The following is a 19,780-nucleotide window of genomic DNA, read 5'->3' on the forward strand; positions in this document are numbered from 1 at the left end:
TCCCTCTACTGCTGTGCAGTAGATGATGGCTGTGAAGAGATGACTTCACCTCTCCGTGTCACAGTTTGTATCCCATGAGATTGTTGGGAGGGTTCAGTGAGACCCTTTGTGCAGAGGGTGTGGTCAGGATTTAGGAATGGTTGAGTATGGACTTCCTTGCAGGAAAGATCAAGCTCCAGTGCACAGGTAGACAGGTTGATGTTGAGCCAAGGGCGGGGACAGGACCCAACTGGAGGCGAAACAGGCCAGTGAAGAGATGAGTGTAGTGTCAGGACCCTGCTTGGGGTGCTTTTCCTCTCTTAGTAGAGCCACAGGGAAAAGGTCCAGAATAACCCTTCAATTGAGTCCTTGCCCACCTTACATGTGGTCCAGTGAGGTTTTTCCTTCCTCCTACAGACCTCACTTCTGCCTGATTTTCTGGGACTGAAGTCTGAAGGTTTTAGTAGGGGACCTACCTTACCCTCCACTGGGAGGCAGGGAGAAAGGGAACCTACCCTTTCTGCCAAGTTCTACAATGCCCTTAGCCAATCTGGTCAGGTTGCACCTGTTACCCAATCTTCCCTCAGCTTTCTTCATTTTGAAGCTTGAACAAACCATCAGTCACCGGGAGCTGGGTTCTGCCTATGGTGGAAATTGGTTTCTCAGAATTTACTGTTGGCCTCTAAAATCATGAACACTGAAAATAACTCATGGCCCCATTTGTGGTTCCTTTTCAGATAAATCATAAGCCAGACAAATCTAGTGTGAAAGTCAAAGTGGCCAATGTAGATATCAGCATATTTAGGCTCTCTTATTTGACTGATTTGACTGTTTAATGAAACAGGCCTCCAAGTAACTGAAAATGGTCACCTGAAGGCCGTGTAAGGACAACTACACACTGAAAAACACCCGAGCGTGTGGAAGCTCCGTGTCTGAAAGCACCCCTCCCTCTTGGTAGGTGAGAACACAGCTATGTCACTTTGCCTCTTGAGATCTCTTACAGTTCTGAGAATACAGGGGAAGGCACAGATGGCCAAGATGTCTCACAGTCTGGCCCTAGTCATTATTGCCAGCCTCACCTCCTACCAACTTCCCTTCCTGCACTTTGCCCCCTGCCTCCTAAACCATCTTGAGAGACTTGCTCCTCTCTGACACCTAAGACATGTGTCTCTCTCCAAGCCAGCTCATGCTTTCCCATCCATAGTGGTTTGTGTTGCTTCTCTGATTGGCTAATTCCAATGCATTCTGAGTGACCCCATTCAGCTATAATCTGCTCTAAATGTCTTTCTAGAGTCTTCTACCTTGGTGTTTCCTAAGACTTTGTTCATACTTCACTGGTCTTTAATTTCAGTTTTTTAATTTCGGTAATATTTTGTTTACTTAGTTACTATTTGCTTTTATGATCTATACGTATACTTATTTATCTTATGGTGTGTTATATACTTAATCAATAGCTCTCAAACCTCGGGGCAAAAGTATTTACAAGTGGCAGTAGCAACAACAACAATTTATTGAACACCTATAACATGCAGGCCTGGGATTGGTAAAATAGTGGACTACACAATAGACTGGGTCCTAGAATGTATTTTATGTTATTGTGTTCCTTCTTCCAGAAGGGACCTCTGATTCCAGAGCTTTACTGTGGAGCCTGGGAATCCGCAGGTACTAATTACAACCCTGGATGATTCTGATATAAGTTGTTGGAGACACACTCTTTAGGTAACAGTGTAGTAAACTTACAGTTTATATGAATGTAATGAATATCATTTACAATATTGCTGTAGAATAAATTTGAATCCAAGTGCCTTGAGCCTGGTGTGTGAGAACTAGCCACTTAGTTAGTGAGCAAAGCTAATTAACCATCTAGGACCCTCATCTCAACGATAGTGTGTTGTGTTTCTCTTCCAGTCTTGGAGTAAATGGTGTAACATTTCCTAAACAAGTATACTAGTGAACCTAATTCTGCAATACATGGGAAAATGTACTAGGTGCTATAATTGCAGAATAAAGAAAGTGCTATTGGGTAACAGAAGAGGGAGAAATTAATTTTGACTGGGATAATTAATTTATAGCTAGCAGTTGAATGAAATGCCAAAAGCAAACAAACACACACAGGTGTTCAGGATTGTTTTTCTGACACCATTTGCTATTCATTTGTGTGTTGCTTGCTATGAGCAGGAACATGGGTATAACTGGAGATCTGTGAATGCCAATCTTCAAGACAAGAAGCTGCCAAGGAGGGCTTTGATATGGCCAAAGAATTTTATTTTGCATTTCAGAAATCTCATTACAATTATGCCTTAGTAGACAATAGTGAGATATATTCAATTCCAAGCCCACAAAAATCATAACATGGAGGAAAGGCTCTGTAGAGGTTACACAATAACTTACCTTTATGGAATTTTTACATCTCCCAGAGGAAGCATGAAATTATGCAATTTTTATACGATTAATCAATTCCAGAATAGTCTGTTTGTCCAAGTAGCGGACTTTTGGCTTCTCTCCCTGTAGTAGTGCTTTGTTGGTTGGTTGAGGATTTCGTCGGAGAACTGGGGAAAGATCCTAGAATTTAGCAAGAAACACCATATTAACATCAGACATGTATGTATTCATCAACAACTTCTAGAACTATTTGTTGAGCACTTATTACGTGCCAAGCATAATGTTAAGCACTATAAGTCAATACCCCACAAAACAGGCCCTGACTTCACTCTCATGTAGACACAATCTAGTGGGAGTTACAGAAAAGTGAAGGGATATGGATTTACATTTGAAGTGATTGGTTAAAGTAGTTTGGTTAAAGTAAAGTGATTGGTTAAAGTAGTGATTGGTTACAGACATTTTTCATGGCCCGAGAAGTAGGGGTAGGTAACAAGCAGTTCTTTGGGAGAGTCCATAAGCTGGCTCATAGGACAAATAAGAAGTACAGAGTCCATAAGTAGGGCCACCAAAAAAAGGCAATTAGAAGCAGCAATTTAAGGACTGGCCTCTGGGTGATCATTCCTGGGAATGGTCCTTTAGTCTGATGCCCTTAAAGACTGGCCATGGGTTTGCTGTGTGGCATATTGTCTTAAGGGTGCTGCTCAGGGACTAATGCTCACAGAAGAGAAACCCCCTGGGTCTGGAACAAGGTCAAGTAGACTGAACAAGCCTGTGCCTGGTGCCCCAGACACTTACAGTGCACTCGTTGAGCTTTGTATTGGTGGACTGAGCTTCATACAACAGAAACCACTCTAGTGAACTTAAGTAGAAATATTACCAGATACTGCTATTACCAGATATTGGCTCAAAGAGCTAGCTCTAGGATTCTCCTCAAAGAACACTTCCAGGCTTCAAAGTCATACAAACCTCAGCAATAATCCAAGCAGTTGCATTTCTGCTTCAGGAGGCCACTGAATTAAGAGGCTGCTGACTCAGATTGCCTCTGCCTCAGTCCATACCAGCAAATGGATAGGTGCTTTCTGTCTTCCTCTTTTCAAGTTTATTCGGTAAAACTGGAGTTTTTCTGGAATTCTAGCTGCAAGGGAGCCTGGGAAATGTAGTTTTTGGCTTTCTGGACTCTTCAGCATAGGAAGGCACACTAGAAGGAGGTTAGAATAAATTTGGAGTAAGCTAATTACAGTATCTGCTATAGGTATGCATCTCTCCCTGGTCTAATCAGGTACAAGGGGGAGATTCAAATACAACATATCCAACTTCCACCATTTTAATTAATAGAATGAAGGTTTTAGGGATAGAATATTGGATCTCCTGGCCCTACAGGGTCAGGGATTTGGGTACTTTTTCAAAGGTTGTAGGAGCTGGAGAAGGACAGCCATGAAACTGACAGCCAGGATGTGATGGAAAGGGCCAGGCACAGCCAACAGAGAATACTCTGGAATGCAGTGGGAGATGAGAGAGGAGTAATGGAGGTACATAATTCAGAGGGGTAGCTGAGCCTCAAAAGCCAGAGAAAGCAGTTGAGATTTCAAGAGCAGGAACTCAGGAATGGTTCACTTTGTTATTCTGATTAATTGTTGGAGAAGTCATGATGTTGACCTATTACTGAGTTAATTAGGAGGGCATATGCATACCACCCAGTGTCTTCCCAACACTCCGGTCACTCAGTGGTTGATCTTAGTCTCAAGATTTCCTGAGAGACGCAGATCACTCAATCTGATTACCTCACTGATCAGCTTTCCTTCTGGGATAGGCTTTGTCTTCCCCAGTGGGACAGATTCACCTGCAGGCTCAGTCTGACCCAGATCCTGAGCCAACTGTGACAGAGGCAGGAGGTGAGAGAATTCCAGCCTCATCATTCAGGAGGATTCAAAGAGAAAACTAGATGCCAACAGACCTGGTATGTGGACCACTATGGGTTCATTCCCTTTATTCATTCACTTAACATTGAGCCCCTGTTATGCACCAGACACATGCACACTCTGCAGGGTGATCTAATGCAAGCAAGATGAGTCAGACACCATTAGGTGGAGAAGTGATGGAACAGCATATCATGCAAGAGAAAATAGGATGTGCATAAGCCTTGTGGCTGAAGTGGAAGTAATGAAAGTCAGCATGGCTGGAGAGATGGGCAGGGGCTGGACAGTGAAGGCTTTATTGACTCCATTAGAGACTTGTGCTTTCTCCTAAGAGTATAGGGAAGCCATTGAAAAAGGTGTTAGGTGGGAAGATGGACATTAGATCACACTTTATCATCAGTCCCATGCTTGCTTTCTTGAAGGATTGATAAGATGGGGAGAGGCTAAAGTAGGTACAGGGAGATCAGGTAGGAAGCTCTGCAGTAGTAGTGAAGGTAAGAGATGATAATCACACAGAGGGGGGTAGTGCTAAGGAGGAAGAAATTTACAGGAGGAAGAAGACAATATAAGAAATGAACAGTTTTGTTCTTTTATCTCTAGTCACTTCAAACACTATTTTCATTTTTACTTTTTTATAAAAATTTTTTAAATGTTTTATTTATTTATTTTTTTCGAGAGAGAAAGAGCGTGAGTCAGGGAGGGACAGAGAGAGAGAGAGGAAGACACAGAACTTGAAGCAGGCTCCAGGCTCTGAGCTGCCAGCATGGAGCCCAACAGTGGGGCTTGAGTTCACAAACCGTGAGATTATGACCTGAGTCAAAGTCGGATGCCTAGCCAGGAGCCACCCAGGAGACCCTATTTTCATTTTTAGACTTGTTTTTTATTCTCATATTTATTTTTCTAACTTTTATACTAGCATAAGAAAATCAAAGGGAATAGATCTATTTAGGAAAAGTCACGTCACTATATGGATATGCTTGCATATAACACATGCCAAAGATTCTGAAGTGGTATATAGTCTGTATTATATATAGTGCCATGGTTAAGAGCATGGATTTTGCAGAGTAATAGTGATGTGACCCCTGATGAGCTATTTCACCTTTCTGGGCTTCAGATTCAGTGTCTACAAAATGAGGATTGATAGTACCAAACTCGGTGGCTGCTCTGAGAATTAAATGAGACAATCCCTATATAGCCATTAGCATAGGTCCTGGCATAATGAAAATGCTTGATGAATGTTAACTTGTGTTGTTCTTCAGAGATATTATCTGACCATCCTCTACACAGTTGGTTGATGGTCCTGTGGGCCTTCAGAGCCACCGTGGAGCAATGTGTAAGCAATTATTGCAAGGACCCTAAAAAAGGTTATTCTTTAATTCTGCCTTTTTCCCCTAAAGCGAGGTTCTGTCTCTGGGACTGCAGAACTTGTTGGAGAAGGATTTCATGGCAAGGAGGGTGGGGAGGAGGGAGGAGAAAGGATTGGTGAGGGGGAAGACTATGAAGTGGGACACAGGATTTCTGCTCCCGTTGGGTAATGTTGGTAATAGTTTTATTGTGGCTCATTTGTTGTAAAGCTCTCATTTGTTTTTTATTCCTCATTCATTGAACATTCACATTCATTGAACATTCACTGATACAGGTATTGGGAATGCTGTCATGAACAAAGTCTCAGCTTCTATGGAGCTTACATTTTGGTGAGGTTATCTTTTTTGTCAGCAATTTTATCTTCCTGGAAGTCTTAGTGGGCCCTCACTTCTTCCTCCATGATAGGAATGAAAGGATCCAGTAGAACACACTGCCTATTCTAGATCCATATTGAAAAGAGTTTTATTGTGTGGAGTTTGGTGTTTACTCTTCCTATGGAAATTCAGTTTGTCTTCTGTAAGGAAGGGGAATAATAGAGAAGTTAATCACTCCAAAGAATCATCCTCCTATCAGTCTTCAAAATATCCATGTTGTCAGAGATGAAGAAAATGAGGCTGAGAGCTTAAGTGATTTTCCCAAGTGGAGGTGGGACTCAAGATTTGGATTTTACAATCCCATGCTTGATTTCTGTTTTCCACAAACTGGGAGTTATTTGCTCAACTGTAAACAAATAAATTGAATGGCATTAGCCCAGTTGACAGTTGGCTTGATGTTGGGTTAGAGTTTCCAGTTAATAGATTTTACAGTGAATACACTTTCAGATAGAGTAGTCTTCTTGGCATATGACATAGCTTAGTGGTTCCCAAATGCTGAGTCCACGGACCAATGTCTATGATAGAGTCATCACCAATCTCAACAAAATGCGAAATAAATTTAAGTTAAAGGCTGTTCTTCTCATAATGTCTTTTCAACTTTTTGTTATGAGATGATGATGAAAGTAAGAGGTAGTTAGGCATTTGTTTTCAAATTGCTATTTTACAAAATAAAAAGTTGGCAAGCCTATGTCTTGCAATTCTTTCTTTGTTACAATTTACTGCTGGGTAAATTCAAAAGGTTGGGGAAAACTGATACAGCCAATGAAATGAAAAAATAGAAGTTCTGTTTCTAGAAATATGGAATACTAGGTGTTAAAAAAAAAGATCCTCCTAGTGCAAAACACCTAAAAAGGAAGTAAAATTGGAAAAATTAGATATAAAAAAATGCATAGTTGTATTGGCAAGAAAGGAAAATTCTTAGAGGCCAGAAATGACAAGAAGGCACAAATCAAAGAAAACTACACCTGGGAGAGACAAGACAAATCTCAAGGTGTGAACAATGTGGGAAATAGGATCTAAGACTTTTGCCTAAAGCTAGTGCTCCCCAATGGTCATATCCTTGGTGAAAAGAGGAAGTAAGAAAAAAAAGTGCCCCTCAAAGGAAGCCCAGTATACAACTGCCTGTCTTACCCTTGGGATGCTAGGAAGGATGAATTTCTCCTAAGAAATTCATAGCCATGAGTCATTCTCATAGGATTTAACACTAGAATTCCCATTACTAATATGAGCTGAAAAATCCCAAGCTGAGAATCCAAAATAGTCTGAGTTGGGTAGTCTCTCTCCAGGTACCTGATGGGAGCAGGTAAATTTTCTCTGAAGGTGTGCTTCTTGATTTCGGCCTTAAAGAATTCCTACAGATATAATTCCAATTAACATTAACTCAAAATTAAAAACCACAAAATATATGAAGAAATAAGATGTCATGGCTAGTAATCAAGAGAAACATCAAGAAACAAAATCGGAACTTTAAAAATTTCAGATATTAGAAATGTTGGATACAAAATATAAAAGAGGTATTAAAGTATAAGAAATTACCAGGTATATATATATATATATATATATATATATATATATGTATATATTTAAAAAATTTTTCATGTTTATTCATTTTTGAGAGACACAGCTCAAGTGGGGGTGGGGCAGAAAGAGAGGGAGACACAGAATCCAAAGCAGTCTCCAGGCTCTGAGCTGTCAGCACAGAGCCTGATGTGGGGCTCGAATCCACAAACTGTGAGATCATGACCTGAGCCAAAGTCAGTTGCTTAACTGACTGAGCTCCCCAGGTGCCCCCCCCCCCAGGTATATTTTTTAAAAAGAACCAATTAGAACTTGTATAAGTAAAAAATAAAACCACTGGCATTTAGAAGTTTCACTTACACAGGTGGAAAGAGAGTTAGTGAACTGGAAGATAGATATGAAATAATTACTCTGAAAGCATGGAAGAACCAGTTTGCAAATATGGGAGATAGATTAAGAGAAATTAAAGATAAAGTCAGAAGGTGCAATATACATCTAAGCAGAATTACAGGAAGAAATAATAGAGATGAGAGAGATACATACCCAAAGTTATAATGAAGGGAAAACTTCCAGAACTGATGAAATAGAAGAAAGCTTAAATTCAAAAATCCTTATGAATACCAAGCATGATAAATTAGAAAGCCACACCTAGGGGCACCTGGGTGGCTCAGTCGGTTGAGCGTCCTATTTCAGCTCAGGTCATGATCTCACAATTCGTGAGTTCGAGCCCCACGTCGGGCTGTCTGCTGACAGCTCAGAGCCTGGAGCCTGCTTCGGATTCTGTGTCTCCCTCCCTCTCTGCTCTTCCCCTGCTCACATGCTGTCTCTCTCTCAAAAATAAATAAAGATTAAAAAAAAAAAAAAAAGAAAGCCACACCTAGACACACTGTATTGAAGTTATAGAATATAAAGATAAACAGACCTTGGAAAAGCTACAGAGAAAAGAAAAATAAGCTATGAAGGAATGATAAGAAGTTGATAGCTGACTTCTCAACAGCATCTATCAAAATTAAAGGAGAGATACACATTCACAATCCTTCATTGAAAAATAGGTAACAAGCCACATGTAATATCTAAAGAATTATATCCTCAAAAGGCTTACATTGTAGTAGCATTATGAAAACACCTTTTTAACCATAACTGGAATGAATTGGCCCACAAACTTGAAATACAGAATTTTTCCCCTATATTTTTAGCCAGCCATTTGATCACTCATGTGTCCCACCTGCTTTATTTTCAGGAAGCTCAGTGTCTTCTTTCGAGAGTTACCATGCCCTTTAAATTGAATTGTCTAAGAACACTGGATACTTACTCCAAAGTGTATTAGTCCTCTTCTAATGCCAGATGTAGAGGGAAATGGATTTGGTCAGTTTATACCACCCAGTGCAGTTACTTTTTCACTGATGTATGTATTGTAGTTGAATTTGGCCTTGAAAAATTCCATGGATATTTGTCCATTGCAAAGACATTTTGATGAGTTCAGATCATTGTTTGATCAGTTTAACTTATAACTTTCTTGAGTAGCAATCATAACCTCCCAGAGACCAGTGGGTCACATTGACTACTACCACCATTTTCAGATGGAAAATTACTGTACTTATTTCCCAGAGTGGTCACCTGCCTTCTCAGAGTGGAGGCAGAGTTTTAAAACCATAGGAAACACCAAAAGTCTTGTATTCATCTTTCCAAAGGCAATGACACCTGCTTAGTCTATACTTATATGACCAGGGGGACTACTCAATGACCCTCACAGGATCTTCTCCAGGGGATCATTTCTCTTCTTCTATAGACTGAATGTTTGTGTCCTCTCAAAATTCATGTTGAACTCTAAGCTCCAGTGTGATAGGATTTGGAAGCGAGGACTTTTGGAGGTAATTAGGTCACGAGAGCAGAAGCCTCATGAATGGGATTGATACCCTTGTAAAAGAGACCCAGGAGAGCTCCCTTGTTCCTTCCACCATGTAAGGACACAGTGAGAAGACAGTTGTCTATGAACCAGGGAGTGGTTCTCACCAGACACCCAATCTGCTGGGGCTTTGATCTTGGACTTGGCCAGCCTCCATAACTGTGAGAAATAAAATTCTGTTGTTTATAAGCCACTCAGTTTATAGTATTTTGTTATAGCAACCTGGACTAAGACATTCTTCTAAGCTACAAGGTCTTTTCACTTCTCATTCACAGCCCACTTTCAGCAACTGATCCCAAATGGGAAGAATCTACTTATATCATGACACAGCTGCCAACTTCTCTTGCTAAAGGAGAACAAAACTCACAGAATCCATTTCTCATGGGGCAACTCTATGAGGCAGACTACTATAGCTGAAATGCCTGAACATACGTTTACCTGTGGGTAACAGGTATGCTTGTGTGAAAATCTCATTCCTTGCTTATTTCTAAATAGGGAAAGTATTTCTGATGGTATATGATTGCCAGTGAATGATGTGAACAAATATTCACATATATTGTGAGGGAGGGTGCAGGCAAATCTGAAGGTATAATCAGTAGATATCAAACTTGTTTTCCTTTCCAGAAAATAGGTCTGATTGCTTGGCATGAATATTACATTGGAAAGAGGCAGAAATACTTCATTTCTTCATTCAGAACGCAAACATGTATCATGAGGTCTGAAAGTAAATCCAGTATACCTAACCACATTCATTCTGCAGCAAATATCTAGAAATCAGCTGTGGCCTGCACACGTGTATTTATGTTTGTGTGTATGTGTGTGTGTACACAGATACATTGATTAATAGCAACGAGTACTTCCTTGTGATCAAATCCAAGGAGATTAAAAACTTGACATCTAGTACCTAACCAGTTGCAAAAGGGTATTTATAAGTTACTAGGATTTCAAAGGAAATGAATGTTCGTTGAAGACTAGCCTATGCTGAGCTCTCTTTTATGTGTTATTCTACATATATGTTAGCTCAATGTTTTTAAGCTACCTTATCATTTATTAAATGTGGTCAAGTAACTTTGGATCCTTGATCTCAGGTTTTTAAAGGCATAATAAAAATCCTGTAAAATCCAGGCCTTATAAGATATAATAGGAGGCATTTTTACTCCAAGGTGCTATTTTTATTAAAATATTGGAATCAATTATTACAAAATAATATGTGATGCTCATTTAAGAACTTGCAAACAATATTTCAGTAAATAAAGTAAAAACTGAAAGTTCCCTACACCCCTGATGGATTCCACTTCCCACTGAGAGCCACTGGTAATAGCATTACATTTCTCCCTCCTGATCTAGTTTTATTTCCTGCATCATGCTCTTTTACTTAACACTGTATCTGGGAGATATGTTAACCTCAGTACTAACAGAGATAGATTGTCCTTCCATAGTACTTCATAGAACAAATATACCATAATTATTTCTTTACTGATACACACTTAGGCTGTTTTCAATGTTTCATTTATAAAAACAAATTTATAGCAATTATTTTTATACACATATCTCTGTACATTTGTCAGAATATTTCTCTTTAGTAGATTTCTAGAAATTGAATTAATATGTCAAAGGATCTATATATTTATATTTAATGAATATATTGTATTCATTAAAATTAAAAAAAATTTTTCCTTAAAGTTAGCTAGATTTTCTTTAGTTTGTTTTAGCTCCAATTTAACCTCTAGAAAACTGCTGACATGGTTTTGGAGAAGCCCCTCACAGAGGACTAAAGATGCTGAGAAAATGTGAGGGAAAGACTTTAGGCTCACCTGCTAAAGTCACACAGCTCCAGGACCATCCCTGTGTCCCTGACAAAATGAATCAAAGCAAGTAGACAGAAGTTAAGAAAAACTGAGAGTTCTGGGTGTTCAAAACCAAAGATTTAGAAAAAAAATACCTTAGAGGATCCTGGCTAGCTCAGTCAGTTAAGCATCTGACTCTTGATTTTAGCTCAGGGCATGATCTCACAGTTTGTGGGATTGAGCCCTATTTTCGGTTCCGTGCTAGGCATGGAGCCTGTTTGGGATTCTCTCTCTCTCTCCCTTTCTCTCTGCCTCTCCCCTACTCACTTTCTTTCACTCTCTAAAAAATAAATAAACATTTAAAAAACTAAAATCTTAAATAGTCTCTCTTTTTTTAAAAAAGTATTTATTTTTGAGAGTGAGAGAGAGAGAGAGAGAGTGCAAGTGAGGGAGGGGCAGAGAGAAAGGGAGACACAGAATCCGAAGCAGGCTCCAGGCTCTGAGCTGTCAGCACAGAGCCTGACATGTGGCTCAAACCCATGAACTATGAGATCATGACCAGAGCTGAAGTCAGATGCTTAACTGACTGAGTCGCCCAGGTGCCCCTCTTTTTTTTTTTTTTTTTTTTAAGTAAGCTTCATGCCCAGTGTGGGGGCCAGTGCGGGGCCTAAACTCATGACCCAAAGATCAAGACCTGAGCTGAGATCAAGACTCTGGCACTTAACCAACGGAGCCACCTAGTCACCCCAAAATCATCTAAATCTTAAATGATGCAGGAAGTTTCACAGGCAGTTGAATACGTAGATCCTTATCTCCTTAATTATAAAATAATCTTATGTGGCACTATTTTAAATATTCTAACTTTTTACAAATTTCAAGTATTTCATGACTTAAGCCTTCATATTTCTCACAAAGACTTATGCTCATCAAGACTAGAGGCAGCGTTTTGGAATAAAGAGTGCATTCAACAAATCCTTATAGAGCGACTCTCAACTGTCCAACTCTCCTGTCACTAGCTGTAAGTGAATATGTATATAAAGGACAAATAAAGGGCCAGGCCCTGTTAGCTTTCAGATATCCCCAAGGAAAGAAATGTATGCACATTTCCTTGGGCGTGGCTTTCAGAGAAGTATGAGAGAAGCCATGCACTCATTTGTTTTTGTTTTCTCTCCTGCTTCCTCCCTTCTCCTTGCTCTTTTTTGTTTGTTTGTTTGTTTATTATTTTGAGAGGGAGTGACAGCATGAGCAGGGGAGGGGGAGAGAGAAAGAGAGAGAAGGAGAGAGAGAGAATGCAGGAGCAGTAGAGGGAGAGGGAGAGAGAGAGAATCCCAAGCAGTCTCCACACTGTCAGCATGGAGCCCGACACAGGGCTTGAACTCACAAAATGTGAGATGATGAGCTGAGCCAAAACCAAGAGTCAGACCCTTAACCGACTCAGCCACCCAGGCGACCCCTTTCTCCTTGTTTTTTGAAGTAATCTTGAAATGGGCTCAGTGACACCTATGGAGAAAAGTGTGACTGACCTTTCTTCTAAGTGCCCTACAACCAAGAGGTCTTTCTCCCGCATGAATATTCAGATGTCAAGTAAGAGGTTTTCTATGACCAACTGATTTTCCATAGTAGTTAGATTCAAAAGTCCTTTTCCCTGTATAAGTTCTTGGATGTTGACTGAGGTAGGCACGTGCAAAGGCCCTCCCACATATCTTAATGCTCAAGGAGTTTCTCTCCAACATGAATCTTTCAATGCTGAGTGAGCAGTGAGCAGCAGCTTCAGGCTTTCCTGTATTCACTGCATTCAGAGAGTCGCCCCAGCATCACTCCTTGGGTGTCAAGGGAAGGAAAAGCTGTTACAAAGGGCCTTCTCACACTATTTGTACTCAGCGTTTTCTTTCTCTAGAGCGGATCCTCATGTGCCTCCTTTTGCGTGTGGACTAAAAGGAGGAGGGTAGGCAAAGGCTTTTCCACATTCACTGCACTCATAGGGCTTCTCTCCAGTGTGACTCCTGATGTGTTGAGTGAGGGAGACACTGTAGTAAAAACCTTTCCCACAGTCTTTACACTCATAAGGCTTTTGTGCATTGTGGGTCATGCCATGTCCAATAAAAACAGAGTGGTAGATGAAGGTCTTTCCACACTCACTGCACGTGTAGGGCTTCTGTCTGGTGTGAATCCTCTTGTATTGAGTGAAAGCAGAGTTGTGGTGAAAGGCATTCCCACATTCGTTGCGCCCGGAGGCTGGGTCTTGCTACGCGGGACAAAAACAGTGATAGTTGAAGGTCTTTCTACGTTCACTGCACTTATAGGGCTTCTTGCCAGGGTGGATCTGCTGGTGATACATGAGGTGTGTGCATGGATGTTGTCAGCATGGGGCTAACAACCTTTCCACACTTGATGTACTTATTGGACATCTCTCCAGTGTGAATCCTCATTTGTCAAAGTCTACATTTTCATGAAAGGCTTTCCCACACTTGTGGCATTCTTAAGGTTTCACTCCAGTGTGAATGCACTGATGTCAGACAAGGAGGCAATTCTTGTTAAATGCTTTCCTGCATTCTTTGCATTTGTTTAGGATCTACTCTGCATGAACCAAAGCGCCTTTACATGGTCCCTGTGAGTCACAGTCATGGAAAGCATCTCCTGCAGTGTCTTGCTTCTGTAAAACCCTTGAGTGCAGACTCTTCATCTGTCCCCAGCCACTTGTATTCAAGGCTCATCTTCTCCAGGAGGGCCTCCTTGTGGGAGACTGTAACTGGTCTCAAGTGCCCTTCCTGCATTTCCAACAACCATTCCTGATCTCTGGCTTGCCTCAACCTGCAGGACCTTCTGGTGTCCTGAGTGAGTCTTGAAGCAAGTCCTTCTGAGACAAAGCTGGATACTCTTGGGTTTAACCTGTCACCTGGACAGGTGCTTCAGTAAAGACCTCTCTGTCTCTTACCAGTGCCTCAGCTGTTAGGTCAACTCTGATTTGGGAACTGCATGCTCCAGTGAGACCAAGGGTCTGCAGGTCTCCACACGCACTCCCCAGAATGGGGTCCTCTGGGCCTGGTCCAGTTGCCCTCACTCCTTCCAAGTGAAGGTCATGGACAGGTCCAAACACTGCCTCCTGGAATGCTGTGCACAAAAGGCGCACGCAACACTGCTTCCACCTGCACAGAGCTTGCCTGAGACTACAGATACCAGAGCACACAGTGCCCAGCTGCTGTGGCGGAACTACAAGTCCCAGAGGCCTTTAGTTTAAGTTTTTTATTTTTGGGAATTGAACCTTCAGTTACCCTGCAACAAAGTCCATACGTGTGTGGTAGGAAGTACACTCCAGTTGTGTCAGGGAGAACTTCTAAACATGTACTCAAATATGCATGTGACCATGCTGCAAGGAATTTTGTCATGCGGGGTGTGGGGGGTGTCCTACTTGCCACTTTATTCTCCGTACTGACCCACATAAAACTGTACACAGGGGCTGGGTATGAAAGTCAGTCCAGTCCAGATACTGAGTGTTAGGGAAGGCAAGGAAATTCAAGATGTCTTTTATGGTGTGTATGGTTCTGTCTTTCGTAAAACTGCTTTGAAAAAGTGTGGCCTTGCTTCCTACCAGTCTTTCCAAGGAGAAGCTTTTCCATGTGTGCCTCAGGAGACATGTACAAGAATGTTCAGGACAGTAAACATCTGGAGGGAGTCCTGGAAAGAGGGTAGATGAATGCCTTCTCCACAGAATGGAACATTTCCTCAACCGTCTGACAGTGCTCTAGCCTAGGCTGTAGCAGGGAACTGGAAGCATCACAATTGACATTGCAGAACCTGGGAAAGTTAGGGCCCAGCAGTGCCAAGTCCCTCTGGAGCTGGTGAGGAGCAGAGGCCATCATGGGGAACGTGGGGAGAGAGTTTGAGCATGACCCTGAGCCACTGCCCTCCCCTGTCCAAGCTGGAACTAGTTATGACCATGAAGAGCAGATCTTGGGACTAGAGAAGGAGAGGCTAATTTGAAGGTTCTGGTAGGCACTGGAAAGAACACCGGTGGTCACTGACACTCTGGATGTTGGGACCTCCACCTGTCATTGCTCTTCTTGAAGTTGTTTGGAATGGTCATCTCTGATAGTATGACCAGCTCAAGAGGAGAGAGCTAAAGATGCTGCCATTACAGGACTCCCAGTGAAATGGCTTGACAGGGTGACTTTCAGCCAATACTTAAACTTTGTTTTATTCTTCTGTCTTCTGTGCTGGCCAAAACCTCCTGTAGATGGAATGTTGAAGAGAAGGGGCGATAGCAAGTGCTCTTTTTATTTCCCTGATGTTTAAAAAATCTAGTATTTCATAATTGAGATTATGTTTAGGATAGATTTTTGTTGACATTACCTGCTTGATCACTTTCATAACATTTGTAAATATTAGGGTCAGAGAAATGAAAGACTAGACAAACATATCACCTGGGAAGATCCAACAGAGTTTTCTCATCTATGGGACTTATTGGAAGTCAGTGCAGTGAGGATACAAGGCAGAGAGGTAGCTGTGTTTTCTCAATATCGGACTCTCTCCAGAATAAGAGGCAATAGTGGATGGCCATGACTATGGCTGGCAGCTATGCATGAGATAATCTGAATAGGTGCTGGACTGTCTTGGCCAGGACAGGTGCCCCCATCAGCCTCAGGATGCTACACATTTGAGATAAAATTTTCTCCAGCAGTGGTTCTCCAAGTGTGGTCCTTGGTCTCAGCTGTATTCACTTTTAAGAGTTCAAGAAAGGCTGGCCCCTAAATACTGATGTCATAACCAGGATAGTGTGGGCAATTACAAAATGAGTTAGCTTTGCTTCTTGAAAAGTCCATTTTTTTCTTTAGTGAATTTAAAATAGTTTCAATCATATAGAGCAGTTTCTGAAATGATTAATACTTTCAGTCATTTGAGCCATCAGTAGCAATGCTTTTAAGAAGCCTGAATATCTTAGCCAGGAGTTGGTACAAATTAGGTCACATCAGAAGCAAGGCTATACTCAGAGTCTGTTATTAGCCATTCTCAATGGCTTCACATGAGGCTTCTGTGTCAGCCAGGGCTGCTGCAGTTGACAACCATTGTGAGTGCACACTGTCACAACTTTTGGTTCCTGACCATACCCATGGTGCACCACTATTCCTCTGCCTCCCTTTAGCATTGAGTCCAAGCATGAGTATAGACTTTTTCTCTGGTATTAGACCGGATTATGAGTTTAATAAGACTTTGCTAAAGGCTGGGGATTTTGAGGGGCTTCCACGCAAAGAATAACTTACAATTGGCTACTAGCTATCGTTCTTAAAGCCCTCAGTTCCTAGTCTGTCCTCCTGGGGCCTCCATAAGACTGCATTTATATTCAGAGAACATTCTTTACCCTTAAGGAAGAACCCAGGTTTTCTCTAACACCAAGAAACATGCCTTAATTCCTCAGAGTCTAGGCCCCAAGACAAGGTGCAGGGAGAGGAAGTTTCCTTCCCAACTCCATCTTAGGCCTGTCTTTTACTACACCCACCAATCAGGAGAATGATATAGTATCTACTTCCTTTAGTGGAGACTCTGCCCCCATTCACACAGTATTACCCTGTGTCTTCGTTAGTACATCCCTTTTGGACATAACTGGGTAATATTTATATAAAATGTGCATACTTACTGGTTGATTGCATCTCCTGCAAAAGATGTTGAAGTCCTAACCCCCAGTAAGTACACACAAATGTGATTTTATTTGGAAAGAGGATCTTTGTGAATGATAAAGTTAAGAATAAGGTCATTAGGATGGTCCCTAGACTAATACAGTTTATCCTTATAAAAAACTTTTAGAAAAAAGAGCTGCTTTCATTAGAAAGAATGATTATGATGGGAAAGAATCATGTTTTCAACAGATGGTGCTGGGACAACTGGATCCTCATGCAAACGAAAGAACTTGAATTCTTGCCTCACATACACAAAAACTTAAAATGGATCATAGACTCAAATGTGAGAGCTAAAACAATAAAACTCTTCGAAGAAAACAGGCGTAAATTTCTGTAATCTCAGTTTAGGCAGTGGTTTCTTACACATGATACCAAAAGCATGAGCAACAGAAGGAAAAATAGACAAACTTGGTTTCATACAAATTAAAAATTGGGGCTTCAAAGGACATCATTGACCAGGTGCCTAGATGGCTCAGGTGGTTAAGTGTGTGACTCTTGATTTCAACTCAGGTCATGATCTCACAGTTGTTTAGATTGAGCCCCACATCAGGCTCTGTGCTGGGTGTGGAACCTGCTTGGGATTCTCTCTTTCCCTCCCCCTTACCGCCCCCCCCCCAAACAAACAAACAAAAGAAAAACAAAAACAAAGGACACCACAGAATACGCACAAATATTTACAAATTATATACTTGATAAGGGATTTGTATTCCTTGTACAAATAACTCTTATGACTTAATCAAAAGACAAAGAACCCAATTAAAATGAGCAAAGAATTTGAAAAGCTATTTCTTCATAAAGGATATGTAAGTAGCCAATAGCACATGAAAAAATGTTCAGTGCCATTAGCCATTAGGAAAATGAAAATCAAAATCACAGTGAGTTACCATTTCACACTTAGGGGATGACTAAAACTGAAAAGAATAACAAGTATTGGTGAGGATGTGGAGGAATTGGAACCCTCATATGCTGCTGGTGGGAATATCAAATGCTGCAACTGTTTTGGAAAACAGTGTGGTAGTTACTCAAAATTTTAAATGTAGAATTAGTTACCATTTTAACTTTTACCATTTTAGTTTTGCTAAAGGCTAGGTTGTTTCATTTTAAATAACACCTTGTAGAGGACATCCACAGTGTAATCCAGGCTGCATTTCCACAAGCTCTGTGGGGATCTCCTTTCAGAAGCCCCGAGTGAGGTGAAGATCATCTACTTGGCCACTCTTTGGAAGAATCTAAATCTATTGTTAGAAAGGACACATTCCTGCAGACACCCTCTACTGAGGTACAAGTTTGTCTGCCATGCAGACTAGGAACTGAGGTCCTGTGAACTGAGGTCCACAGGACCACACAGAAAATGTAGCTTGTTGGAACCACAACAGCTCCATGATCTCTACTTTTCTGTGGTCTCCACCTCTTCTAGGAGGTGTTTCCATATGGTTAAGTTCCACTGGTGTATGCTGTGTTTTACCTATTCTGGAAAATATGTGTTTTATTTTCCAGATCTGTTCTGTTGCCAGTTAGCAGAAATACATTACAGTAAAACCTTGGTTTGTGAGCATAATTCATTCCAGAAACATGCTTGTGATCCAAAGCACTTGTATATCAAAGCAAATTTCCCTATAAGAAATAATGGAAACTCAGATGATTCGTTCCACAACGCAAAAATATTCATATAAAAACGATTACAATTCTGTAATATAATACAAAATAATAAATAAAAATAAATAAATTAACTTACCTTTGAAAACCTTCCTGGCTGGTCTGAGGGAGACAAGAGAGAAGAGAGTTATTGTGCAGGATGACTTTCACTATCACTAATGGAATTACTGTTATCTATTGGCTCAATGGAATCTTTTTCTTTCGTGCAACTTCAACATGGAACTTCTCCAATGACACTTACTTTTGTCTCCCTTTGAGGATTTCACAGAAATGTGACGTTGTGTTGTCGTTAAACAGACTTATCGCTCACACTGCTATAGCCTTATTCGGGTGGTGATTTCTATAAAAATTTGCACTATTTCCCACATTTTCCACATCTCCCTAATCTCATTTGAAATAAGGGATTCCTCTGCCTTTTCCTCCTCCTCTTCTGTAGACAAGATGCAGACTTCTTATAAAATCTGGCAATTTTGGCCACTTCACATACCTCATTTGTACTTCTCCATGATTTCCTTCTTAACTTCCACTGTAATCATCTCCTTCTTACCACCTTTCTTTTCAACCTTTTTCTGCATGGGGGCCATTGTATATAGTCGTACGGATGTTGACTATAGTACAGTATTAATAAACTCTTGCCATATACTCTATTTAATGTAACTGGCAATAAGGCAGCAGAGGAAAGGGTCTCTACCTGCAGGCAGCCTGACCTAGATTGAAGCAAAGCATTCCTAAGCTGACTCTTGTATGGAAAAGCTAAGGACTGTCCATAGGCACTTTGAAGTGATCAAAAGTACACTAGGGCAAGTTGTGGGCACCTTCCAATGTTTTGAAAAATCACTGTTTGGGGCGCCTGGGTGGCGCAGCCGGTTAAGCGTCCGACTTCAGCCAGGTCACGATCTCGCGGTCTGTGAGTTCGAGCCCCGCGTCGGGCTCTGGGCTGATGGCTCAGAGCCTGGAGCCTGTTTCCGATTCTGTGTCTCCCTCTCTCTCTGCCCCTCCCCTGTTCACGCTCTGTCTCTCTCTGTCCCAAAAATAAATAAAACGTTGAAAAAAAAAAAAGAAAGAAAGAAAAATCACTGTTTTTTGCCAAACACTGCAGCCTGAGACTGAGCATGGGAGACGATCACCCACAATCTCACAGAGAGAGAAAGAGAGAGGAGAACCATTGGCTCAGTTGTGATCATGGGACATTCAGTGTCACGTACTACTCATATTGCAAGACATC

At 41.1% G+C, this 19,780-nt stretch overlaps 1 protein-coding gene across 1 annotated transcript; it reads right to left on the bottom strand.

Moving 5' to 3' along the window:
• Positions 1-168: 168 nt before the first annotated feature.
• Positions 169-14,197, bottom strand: ZNF80 (zinc finger protein 80). The gene is given in 4 exon segments (XM_043593288.1): positions 169-229; positions 13,204-13,574; positions 13,576-13,661; positions 13,664-14,197. Coding segments are annotated over 4 exon segments (765 nt in total). The 5' UTR covers positions 13,911-14,197.
• Between the last annotated feature and the right edge of the window lie 5,583 nt (positions 14,198-19,780).

Source organism: Prionailurus bengalensis, chromosome C2 (genome assembly GCF_016509475.1).
Source record: "Prionailurus bengalensis isolate Pbe53 chromosome C2, Fcat_Pben_1.1_paternal_pri, whole genome shotgun sequence".
NCBI classification, from domain to species: domain Eukaryota; kingdom Metazoa; phylum Chordata; class Mammalia; order Carnivora; family Felidae; genus Prionailurus; species Prionailurus bengalensis.